Source organism: Podarcis tiliguerta (genome assembly GCF_965153285.1).
Source record: "Podarcis tiliguerta genome assembly, chromosome: 9".
Classification (NCBI taxonomy): Eukaryota; Metazoa; Chordata; class Lepidosauria; order Squamata; family Lacertidae; genus Podarcis; species Podarcis tiliguerta.
Window position 1 is genome coordinate 1,788,249 of NC_139542.1, and position 12,365 is coordinate 1,800,613.

Consider the following 12,365-nt stretch of genomic DNA (forward strand, 5'->3'; position numbering starts at 1 on the left):
TAACTGGGGACTCATCCCCAATTAACTGTGGCCTCGTTCTTTTAAGCTCCATGTCCCAAAGCCTCCCCCTCCGCAAAAAAAACCCACCCTCCAAAGTGCTTCTTTGGAGCAAACGTCAATTTGGGTTTTCCGTGTGTATGTGTACACTCAGAACTAAAACTAATGTTAAAGTTAAATTTCCCTAAAAAAACAGGAGCGTTTTTCTGGGTATTACAAGCACTGACATCCCCAAGCGTATAAGAAAATTATTTTTATATGCAACCTCGGCCGCGAGAATGCTCATTGTGACATATTGGAAAAGTGACAAACTCCCTATCAGAGTCGAATGGTTCCTCAAATTGACAGAATTATCCTCCCTTTTGGAAAGAATCAGAGATAAACCCAGACAAGAGTTCATCCTAGAATGGGGCAATTTCAAAAATTATTTGAAAAATAGCTGTAACCTAAACACATTAGTTGCCTTTGAATGATTTCTGTAAATAATATATATGATGGGAAATGATATTGAAATAGAAAAGAGAATTTTTATAAATCAATAATGGCAAATCAAAGCAAGATGTTTAATATAAAGGAAACATGGAGAAGATGGGAAGTCATTGGTTCGTGTAGAAAGCACAGTTAAAATTGCATGCATCTTTTGTGATATTTTTACTGAACTGATGTTAGTGAAGATGACTAGGTGTTGTGTGTATATATATATATATATATAATATTATATATGCTTTCGTAGATTTTCACGGGTACAGGAATGCAGGTTTTGGTGTCCTCGGGTGTCTTCCCGTGTAAAAGTTGGGGTGTCTAGGCGACGTTTCGACGAGGTCTCACTCGTCATCTGCCTGAAGATGACGAGTGAGACCTCGTCGAAACGTCGCCTAGACACCCCAACTTTTACACGGGAAGACACCCGAGGACACCAAAACCTGCATAATATTATATATATATATATATATATATGCAGGTTTTGGTGTCCTCGGGTGTCTTCCCGTGTAAAAGTTGGGGTGTCTAGGCGACGTTTCGACGAGGTCTCACTCGTCATCTTCAGGCTGGTGCTTTCGGCTTCTTGTTACTGGAACAGAGCAGGATCTCAGTGTTTGAGTTCCTATAAATACTGTTGAGGAGGTGTGGTGTATAGCCTCCAATGTTCTGGGCAGAGAGGAGGTTCCCAGGCTAGTGTGCCTTTTCTTCTTTTGTTCCTTAATTACTTGAGGGATATCTTGAGTGATTTCTTGAGTGATTTCCTGAATCCCACTTAGGTGGGTCATTAGGTGTGGATTAGTTGCTAAAGCCTTCGTGTCTTGAACTCTTGAACTTTGTGAAGAGTTTTTCTGAGAAGATGGCTGTACTGCACTTGGTTGTGCTCTGGCTTGGCTTCGTGTATAGGGGCGAGCTGTGGTTTTGTGGCCTGTGCCAGCCAGATCTGTGTAGGGATTGCAGGGGGGTGCAGCATCCGGAGGTGCCACCCTGGTTTGGCTACTGGATGGTGTCTGTAATTTATCTGTGGAGAGGGTCTGGGTTTGGGTCTGGTGTGGTTGATTGGTGATGGCGTTCTGTGTGCCTCTGGATCTGGTGTCAGATTTTGTGGGGAGGGCTAATTTCCAGATGTCTGGCAAGCCATCACCAATCAACCACACCAGACCCAAACCCAGACCCTCTCCACAGATAAATTACAGACACCATCCAGTAGCCAAACCAGGGTGGCACCTCCGGATGCTGCACCCCCCTGCAATCCCTACACAGATCTGGCTGGCACAGGCCACAAAACCACAGCTCGCCCCTATACACGAAGCCAAGCCAGAGCACAACCAAGTGCAGTACAGCCATCTTCTCAGAAAAACTCTTCACAAAGTTCAAGAGTTCAAGACACGAAGGCTTTAGCAACTAATCCACACCTAATGACCCACCTAAGTGGGATTCAGGAAATCACTCAAGAAATCACTCAAGATATCCCTCAAGTAATTAAGGAACAAAAGAAGAAAAGGCACACTAGCCTGGGAACCTCCTCTCTGCCCAGAACATTGGAGGCTATACACCACACCTCCTCAACAGTATTTATAGGAACTCAAACACTGAGATCCTGCTCTGTTCCAGTAACAAGAAGCCGAAAGCACCAGCCTGAAGATGACGAGTGAGACCTCGTCGAAACGTCGCCTAGACACCCCAACTTTTACACGGGAAGACACCCGAGGACACCAAAACCTGCATTCCTGTACCCGTGAAAATCTACGAAAGCACATATATATATATATATATATATATATATATATATGGAAAACGAATAACAAAGCTTAAATAAAGAAGAAGGAAAAAATGGGGTTTTCTGCAGAGAGCTGTTTGCTCCCATTGAGCTTTAAAGAGTGGCTTTTTGCAGGCAAATCGCCAAAGCAAAAAGGAAAAAAGAGCGCTCAGACACAGACTGTGCCTGAAAAAAGAGGCAAAAGGTAAATGCGGAGAAACCCTGGGACATGCCAGGACAGGATTGTCCCAAATGCACAGTAAATGCAACTGGCGCAAGGGGAAACTCTGTGCCAACCTCCTGCAAGCAAGAAACCAGTGTGGGATGAGAGATCCACTCCACTTCCCAGTAGGGAGGAGTTGCGGTGGACCGCGTGGCCACCCACTCCCCACCGGGGGCGGGGAACCTTGTCCCCCGTTGCCTGGGGGATCCCGGCCACATCAGAGCCCGGCCAGCCAATCTGCTGGCCAGGGGGGCGTGGCCAGGGCCATTTAAATGGAGGAGTGAGCCAGAGGACTTCCTCTTTGGCTTGCTTCCTCAATCACCCGCCCTCCGTCCCTATTTTGCAGGTTAGGCAATGGCCTTGATATGGACTTCAGTTGGTCGCCTTGGTTGTCTGAGGGGCCTGGTAGGAATTTTTCCACTTGGCAAATTGGCACTGGACACTTGGTTTTCGCTTACCTCATAGCAATCGTCACAACTTTGTTAGGGTTGTGGTTAGGCATTCTTTGACCTTGTGTGGGGGAGGGGAGGTGTGGCCATGACCTGCCCCTCCAAGCTTAAGGGTATTCCATTAAAGGAATCCGGGGGTGTTGTTCTCGTCTGAAGCCCGGCTGGGGGGCTAAGGCCTTGACACGACCCCGACGGGAACACCAGGGGAGCTTGAGTTGGTTTGCATCGACAGGGCTCCCCCTACCAGTGGCTTACGCTTACTGGGGACTTCCTGCACAATGGGCAGGAGTCAGATATAGTCGGGTCCAATCAATGCCTAAGCCAATACTGCTCACATTCTGTAATTTCAATAAAGTTGTGGCCAAAATTTGCCCAATAACATAAACCTAATATCCGTGTCCTTGTGTGAGTTATTTTCAACGAGGGGGTGGCTACGGGGTCTCGACACGCAACAGGTGCAATGGGAAGGCTGGTGAAAGCAGAATACAGCCTCCATTCTTGGTCCGATCCTCAGCCTGGGTGGGCTAAAGAAGTCCCACCCTCTTCACTTTGGAAGTGATGCTCCCTGACTGCCAGGAGAGCTTCTAGTTCAGACTCCAGTTCAGACCCAGCAGCTGAAAGGCCCCCTCTTCCCAGCTCCTTAGCCTTCCCCCCCCCCCAACTCCCAGGAGCAGGTCGGACGCTACGGAGAGCGGTCGAATACCTTCCAGTTCCCCTCCAGGAGCTGAGATCTTGGACATGCAGAGATGGATCGTGCCAATGATGTCGTTGTGAGTGACCCGGTCCCTGGAACAAGAAGGGCTGTTTTTATTTCAGCGTCTTAGATTTGGACTTTGTAGACAGTTTTCGTTTTCTTCTGCTAAAACTCGGAGCTTCCTCCTAGCTGGGGCACCTTCTTAAAGAATATCCGTCATACCTTTGCAGGGGGTGGATTAGATTAGCCATGTGGGATGTAATCCACTGGGAGCAGTCAAATACAACATTCCTTGTTTTCCTAGAATGGACATGCAAGGGAATGTTAGTCCAGCCAGTCGAAACTTCCTGTTCCTCCTGGCTGGAGCTTCCTTCCCTTGCATGTGACCAGAGGTGGGTGTAGCCTTACCTGTCCAGGTAACAAAAGGATGAGTCATGCAGCACACCTCTCTTTTTCACTTCCTTCTTCATTGGACCAGCTTTTTAGCTAGGAATGCTCTGCTAGCTCTCAACTTGCAGAAGCACTGGGATTATTCCCCCATATTGGGTAGATCCACATGTACATATTTGTAACTACGTCTGCCTTTAGGAATCCAACTGTGAACTGAACTGATGTGAGTAAACTTCTTTCATTGACTTTAAATAAGATTATGGCGTCTTTATTCTTTTAAGGGGAATTAAAGGGAATTTACAATTCAGTCTGAGACAGACTGAATCATATAATGGTGAGAGGCTCACACGAGCCTGTAACCAGCTATCTGCTGTGCGTGTAAGAAAGGGGAATGTAACTCTGCTACATAAAGAAACTTGCGAGCGCAAGTTAGGAAGGATATTAATAAACAATATATAGTCTCCTGCCACCCTGAACATTCCCACAACCCATGGGGTTCCTTCTGCTGAAACCCAGAGCTTCCTCCTTGCTGGGGCACCTTCTATAATAATAATAAATAATAATTTTTTATTTATACCCCCACCCTTCCCGGTTCAAAAACCGGGCTCAGGGTGCCTAACAACAAAATTAAAACATAAAATACAGTATAAAAACATGAATAACAATAAAATTCAAAAATTGATTAGATAATCCCCAGGGCTAGCTGGCTGAAGTGATCCTACTTGGGCCAGCGAGGAGGCCAGGGGAGAATTAGCTGTGGGGTCCCAGAGCAGGTAATCTTCATAAAAGGGGAGGGGGAGGGAAGAGAAGGGAAATAAAAGATCAGGCTGAATTCAAATTAAAGGCCAGGCGGAATAGCTGTCTTACAGGCCCGGCGAAAGGAAGTTAAATCCTGAAGGGCCCTAGACTCATGGGACAGAGCATTCCACCAGGTCAGAGCCATCACTGAAAAGGCCCTGGCCCTGGTGGAGGATAGTCTGGCTTCCTTGGAGCCTGGGACCTCTAAACTATGGTTATTCATGGACCTTAAGGTCCTCTGCGGGGCAGACCAGGAGAGGCAGTCCCATAAATACGAGGGCCCTAAGCCACAAAGGGCTTTAAAGGTCAAGACCAGCACCTTGAACCTGACCCTGTACTCCACCGGGAGCCAGTGCAACTGGTAAAGCACTGGGTGAATATGCTCCCATGGCAGAGACCCAGTGAGGAGCCTCGCTGCAGCATTCTGCACCCGCTGGAGTTTCTGGGACAGTTTCAGTAAGATCCCTTGTCATTTTGCAGGGGGTGGACTAGATGACACATGGGGTCCCTTCCAACTCTACAATTCTATGATTCTATGACACTGAGAGCGAGAGAGAGTCTTGTCCTGCTGCTTTTCCTGGGGGAAACTGCTCTTTAGAATTCAATCGGAGTAAAAGAACGGTAATTCAGATTTCCTCCGGATTGCCATTTGCTCCCATGTAGCACTGAAAAGTTTCCCTTCCCTGCTTTGTGCCTTAGAGGAGCCCAGAGGCAGAGCGAGGGCCAAGGAGGGCCCAACTCCTGCTTCACTCACCAGTCCACCACCCGGATCCTCATCCTCTCACACATGGATGGAAACTAAGGAGGGAAACACAAGAGGAGACAGGAGGTCAAGGAGAGCAGCTCAGCAGGACGCAGGATCATGCCCGGAGCGCAGGCCCCTCTGGCTGCTCACTCCCCATGGCCAGCAATGTCTTAGGCGACATGATGACCATGTACAAACGCAATAGACAATCTTTATAGAATTCCTTCAAACCATAACAAGTACAAAATGAAATCTTTAAGTCTCAAAGTCTCTGAAAATCTTTAAATGAAGCGAGGTACCAGACTTTGTACGATGAAAGACAAGCTGTGAAGCTTAGTGTATTCAGCAAATATGATGTCCAACACTCACCATGGCCGGCAGAGTGATGGTCTGGTTCCACTGGGGGTTGGCGTTCTTCTCCACTATCTTACTGCACAGCTGCCGGAGGGAAACAAGAGTTCGGGGGTCAGGGAGAAGGCTTCCCTGTGCATCATCCCAAAACAACGCCGGATCGTGATCCTCAACCCTCCCACCCCAGGCAGAATATCAGGGTTAAATGTGGGGAGGGGGACTCAGAGAGGGGAGCCCTAGGTAAAGAGGCCCCTTTTATATTCCGTATTTTTCCATGTAAGGCAAGGTTTTTTGCTAAGTAAAAATTACTCAAAAATTGGGGGGTCTTCATACACGGGTGGTGAATGCACAGGGGTTGGGGCTCTGGGGAGGGTGGCCTGGACTCGGGTTTGGGTTCTGGTTCTGGCGTGTGCAGCTTGAGTGGGGGTTTGGGCCCGATTTCTTCATTTTGGGTTCCAGGTAATAGGGGTCGTCTTATACACGGAAAAACACGGTACTGCTCTGAACACACGCATGGAGGGAGCCGGCTCAAGCCTGCTTGTGAAGGCTGCTTTTGACCCATTTCTGTGCTATGGGGAAGGTCTGGGTGCAAGAAGGGGCGATGCCATGCAATTATGTGTTCTGCTATGCTTCTCAGACTCACTATAAGGGCACAGCAGAGGCCAGACAGCCGACAAATCCATTGTAATGCCCAGGTTCACACCCAGAACCCAACTTTTGGCTTTCGGAGACCCAGGGGTCTTTTGTGTGCCCCACTCAGGGAGCAGAGCCAACTCACCATTTTCCCGGCAAAGTTCACTTCCACAAAAGGATCCACCAAGTTCTTCTTGCTGCTGTCGAAGCCAAAGATCTGCTTGACGCTGTCCAGGACGGCATCGTCCACTGGGGAGAAAGAGAAACTGAGGCAGGAGCAGTGGGAGGAAGGCAGTGCGGCCAGTTTAACCCAGTCAGATGGGCAGAATATAATAAACTATTTTATCTGCCATCTGTCCAGATTTTAATTTGCTCTGAACTAATTTTAAGATGTATTTTTATTAACTGATTGCCTGTTTTTATGTTCTTTGTATACTGTGTTAGTTTTATGATGATAGCTGCCCTGTGCCCAGCTCTGGCCTGGGATGGCGGGGTACAAATAAAATCAAATACAAATACAAATTTGTTGTTGTTGCTATAATTATTTTTCTCAGTGCTTAAGCACGTCTCATTTTTAGGCAAGCAGTCAACCGGCCGTCTCAAAATGTCATCGCCTGCTCTTTTTAAGCAAACAGGGCAGATCTACACACACATTTTTTAACGCTAAAAAAAGAGTTCAGGAATGGTCTCGATAACCAGAGAGCCATGTGACGTTCTTTTTTAACATTAATAATGCCTTGATAATATGTGACATCAGGGGGCGCTGCAGAGCGACCCTCGTCCAGAAACGAAGGAGACTTTGTGGAAAGGAAGCGAAAGAGAAAAAACAAAGGGGTCTGTTTCTGTCTTGACATTTGGGAACAACATTTTTACCAGCATTCTAATAGCATTTTAAAGGTGAGCGCCAGCCCAGGAGCTCTTGATAATTCTATTCTATTCTACGGTGGTGCCTCGCAAGACGAAAAGAATCCGTTCCGCGAGTCTTTTCGTCTTGCGGTTTTTTCGTCTTGCGAAGCAACCCTATTAGCGGCTTAGCGCTATTAGCGCTATTGGCAGTTTAAGGGCTATTAACGCCTATTAAAGGCTTAAGGGATTATCGGATTAGCTGCTAAAAGGCTTTTAGCAGTTTAGTGCTTCAGAAAAAGGGGTTGGGGAGCGAAAAAAAACCTCAAAAATTTTCATCAATTTTCGTCTTGCAAAGCAAGCCCATAGGGAAATTCGTCTTGCGAAGCGCCTCTGAAAACGGAAAACCCTTTTGTCTTGCGGGTTTTCCGTCTTGCGAGGCATTTGTCTTGCGGGGCACCACTGTATTCTATTCTATTCTATTCTATTCTATTCTATTCTATTCTATTCTATTCTATTCATTTCATTCATTTACTGGATTTCTATACTGCCCTATATCCAAGGCAGTTCAGAGAATAAAATCAGAATACAAAAGCACAAAATACATCATCAAAATGAAAACAACCACCACCTAATTGCCCAATAATTCCTGCTTCCTGCTCGTCCAGGGATCTTCCCAGCGTTGTCCTACTGTTTCCCTTGGGAGCACAGCCAAGGCCTCCTCCCTCTGTGGCTGGCTCCCCCCTTTGCTCCTCCCCCCACGCTCTTTCTGCAACTGCGTTCCCAGCCCCCCAGCCCCGCTCACTCTGGGGCAGGTCCTCCGCTCGGTACACCTTGAGGGAGAAATGGGCCCCCCTCAGAGAGACCCCCGTCGCCCTGAGGACGTTTCCTTCGATGTCCTCCTTCTCTTCGGCCGTTTCCTTCCTCTCCACCTGCAGAACAAGCGGCGGGGGGGAGGTGGAGGGGAGGATAAAAGGAGAGGACTAGGAATTCACCCTTGGAGCTTGCAAGGAAAACTGCACCTGTTGAACTTCTGGGTCCTGTGCACCTTGATTCCAGGCACTGTCCTAAAAGTTCTAGGACTCTTATAAAACGATGCAAATAAAATGTTTCAAGGGCGTTTTAAGTGCATTATACAAATGTGACACTAGATGGCAATGGCGAGATGATGGCAAATCCAATCTGTTTTTCGAAAAGTATTTTTTTAAAGCATTTTTTATATGCGTCGAGATTCCACCCTGGCCTAGTTTAGTCAAAACTAATGGTTGTTCATCGGTTGCCTTTTTCCCAAGCTGGGGCCCAAGGTGGCTTCCAACACATTTAAACAATGCAGGTACATGAAATATAAAAAGCTAAAAACGCATGCAGGATAGCCATTAAAAGGCCATTAAACTGGAATAATGATTAAAACAATGGTTTTTTGGAATGCAGTTGATAAAAATCAATCAAAACAGCACAGGGCTTAAGGTCAGTGTGCGGATTCTGGGCTGAACATTGACTCTTGGTACAACAGAGTGTGGTCAATAGCATTGACTGAGAAACTAACACGCCAGGTGAGAGCAGCAATATACTATATATTCCTTTTATAATATATGGCAAAGGTTTACTGGATACATAAATTGTTCAGGCTGCAGCAGGAACCTACCCAGTACTGCTGGAAAAATGGGGCAGGATCTCTTAGAGCAAGCAAATGAAACTTTAACACACAGAGTGATAAAAGTCTGCAATTTCATCAGTGGGGAGAAGTTACAGTGGTACCTCTGGATACGAACGGGATCCATTCGGGAGCCCTGTTCACATCCTGAAGTAAACGTAACACGCGACTGCGCGTCTGCGCGGGTCGCGTTTTGTCGCTTCTGCGCATGCGCATGACGCCATTTTGAGCATCTGCGCATGCGCGAGCGGCGAAACCCAGAAGCAACGCACTCCGTTACTTCCGGGTCGCTGCAGAGCGCAACCCAAAAATACTTAACTTGAAGCTGCTTCAACCCGAGGTATGACTGTACTTGTTGTTTAAGGTAAAGGTAAAGGTACCCCTGCCCGTACGGGCCAGTCTTGCCAGACTCTAGGGTTGTGCGCTCATCTCACTCTAGAGGCTGGGAGCCAGCGCTGTCCGCAGACACTTCCAGGTCACGTGGCCAGCATGATAAGCTGCATCTGGCGAGCCAGCACAGCACACGGAACGCCGTTTACCTTCCCACCAGTAAGCGGTCCCTATTTATCTACTTGCACTTTGACGGGCTCTCAAACTGCTAGGTTGGCAGGAGCAGGGACTGAACGACGGGAGCGCACCCCGCTGCGGGGATTCGAACCGCCGACCATGCGATCAGCAAGTCCTAGGCGCTGAGGTTTTACCCACAGCGCCACCCGCGTCCCACTTGTTGTTTACTGTTTACTGTTGTAATAATTGTTTTCTCAACATTTATCTTCTGTATCATGAAAATAAATAAAAACTGTATTAAAAAGAAAAGGCATGGGTCCTGCAATGATGGAGTTTCTCCCCAAAGGTTTTGGGGCCCAGCATGTAAGATACCCCCAATAAATTTCCACCCCTTCTGGAGATGAGAAGGTGTCACAACCAAACCTCCTTCTTCTGCCCTTTTTGTTAAATTTAAAGAAATACTCACAGGCGCTTCGTCGCCAGGGCCCAGGACGTACAAGCTGACCTTCAGGTAGCCCTTAGCCCCTGCCGAAAAATCCTCCGGATCGGAAAGGAGGAGCCACTTTCGGAGGAAGGCGTGTCCTGAAGCAGAAAGGGAAGTGCGAATATCGAATTGGCACCCAGGAAGCGGAAGGAGATGCCATTGCTGATTGATTCTGGGCCAAGTTCAGCGAGTTCATATATAAAGCCCTTAAGAACTTGGGACCAACTGAGCTATGGACACACAAGCTCTACGTTTACCTCTTCCCAAACTTTCTTCTCCTTCCACCTCTAGTTTAATAAATAAAATCATTCAATCCTCTGGATAAAATAATTTCGACATCTCGGAAGCGGCAGAGCACATTCCCTCCCCGCTAAACTCATTTATCTATGCTAAACAAACCAATTCCTTGCTAAAACAAAGTCAAGAGGCAATCGAGAAGTAAATTCCACTCACTGGATTCGGCATAAATTGTCCCAACATCCACCTGCAAAACACAAGCACAGAGAATCATAGCATTGGGGAGTTGGAAGGGACAAAAAAGGGTCATCTAGTCCAACCCCCTTCAACCCATTGGAAATTGTGAATCGGGGAGAGAGGAATCCCCTTGCTTGCTCCCCAGTCTGGCCAGTGTGTGCGGCCCCCACCTCGCTGAAAGACCCCCCAACCCACTTTTCCACCAGGTTTCTGTAGGAAGTGGCCATGGGGGCTAAGCACAGCTCCCATATCATCCAACATTTCTCCCATGAAAACATGATAATTTTACTCTTTATACCCCACCCATCTGACTAGGTTGCACCAGCCACTCTGGGCAGCTTTCAACATATAGAAAAACATAACAAAACATTAACTTCCTTATACAGGATTGCCTTCAGTTGGCTCGGGGGGTCAGATAACTCCATCCCCTCCAACATTTCTCCCATGAAAATAATAATAATAATAATAATTTATTATGTGTTCCCCAGCCACTCTGGGCAGCTTCCAACAAAGATTAAAAATACATTAAAATGTCACACATTAAAAACTTCCCTGAACAGGGCTGCTTTCAGATGTGTTCTAAATGTCAGGTAGATGTTTATCTCTTTGACATCTGATGGGAGGGCGTTCCACAGGGTGGGTGCCACCACCAAGAAGGCCCTCTGCCTGGTTCCCTGTAGCTCTGCTTCTCGTAGTGAGGGAACCGCCAGAAGGCCCTCAGAGCTGGACCTCCATGTCTGGGCTGAACAATGGGGGTGGAGACGCTCCTTCAGGTATACAGGACCGAGGCCGTTTAGGGCTTTAAAGGTCAACACCAACACTTTGAATTGTGCTCAGAAACATACTGGGAGCCAACGTAGGTCTTTCAAGACAGGTGCTATGTGGTCTTGGCGGCCACTCCCAGTCACCTGTCCAGCTGCCGCATTCTGGATTAGTTGTAGTTTCCAGGTCACCTTCAAAGGTAGCCCCACGTAGAGCACATTGCAGTAGTCCAAGTGAGAGATAACTAGACCATGCACCACTCTGGCGGGACATCCCAAGATTTATTCAATGAAAATAAGGATGTCATATTCCATACCCTCCAAAAAATTTCCAGTGAAATTAGGTATGTCCTAAGGAAATGTGGGACATTTAGGGATGAAATCAGAAACTGGGACGGCTTCTCTAAATGAGGGATATCCCTGGAAAATAGGAGCAGTTGGAGGGTCTGGTCTCCCCTTCAGAAGCCCTTCCCAGAGGAAAAACTACCCCAAGGAAGAGGCCAGGGGCCAAGCGAGGAGACCGAGCCCAAATGTCTTGCATGCATTTGTGTCCTCAGCCAGGCATCGTATAGAAGGAACGCAAAGAAGGACCAGTTTCCTAAACCCACAGAAGTGAAATGGAAGGTGGCCCTTACCCGGAATTCTCCAAGGACAGAATCCGTCCGCAGAGAGCGAGAGTCAACGACCTGGAGAGGAGGAAGGAGGAATGTCAGAGAAGCTCCGAAGAGTTCGATACGCAGGAAGAACCTTCCGTTAGTTTGCATCTTGCAGGGAACATGGATCTGCAAGCTTCTCTGAGCCATAAATGGAGCCGCCTGGCCAACCAGAGGCCAACACCTGCCTCCTCTGCTCTTCCTGGAGGCATTTTGGTCGGCTGCAGGCATGGCCTGCAATCTGGCACCAGGCAAAGCGGCTGCAAAGTGGTGCCTCTTCCTGGGCTGTGACACCAAGCTCAGTGTGGTGAATCCAAGGGCGTCTCAGGACACAAAGGGACTACACATCCCAACATGCAAGGCACAGTCCTAAGCCCAGGGCATCCCTCTCGCTGATTAAATGCCTGAGCCCAGAAATCAGGAGCTCAGGAAATGAAGACAAGGCAGAGACTCAGCCATCCGTTAAGTGAAGA

At 47.7% G+C, this 12,365-nt stretch overlaps 1 protein-coding gene across 13 annotated transcripts in view; it reads right to left on the reverse strand.

Moving 5' to 3' along the window:
- The window catches only part of DYSF (dysferlin), a 175,258-nt gene that overhangs the window by 123,750 nt on the left and 39,143 nt on the right, over window positions 1-12,365 (reverse strand). For all 13 annotated transcript variants that reach the window (XM_083398131.1, XM_083398138.1, XM_083398134.1 and 10 more), the window contains exons 9-16: window positions 11,875-11,925; window positions 10,458-10,488; window positions 9,987-10,102; window positions 8,165-8,291; window positions 6,662-6,765; window positions 5,902-5,970; window positions 5,542-5,585; window positions 3,609-3,691 (exon numbers count right to left, since the gene is read on the reverse strand). In XM_083398131.1, the coding sequence (XP_083254257.1) occupies window positions 3,609-3,691; window positions 5,542-5,585; window positions 5,902-5,970; window positions 6,662-6,765; window positions 8,165-8,291; window positions 9,987-10,102; window positions 10,458-10,488; window positions 11,875-11,925 (625 nt within the window). The remainder of the gene's footprint in view (window positions 1-3,608; window positions 3,692-5,541; window positions 5,586-5,901; window positions 5,971-6,661; window positions 6,766-8,164; window positions 8,292-9,986; window positions 10,103-10,457; window positions 10,489-11,874; window positions 11,926-12,365) is intronic.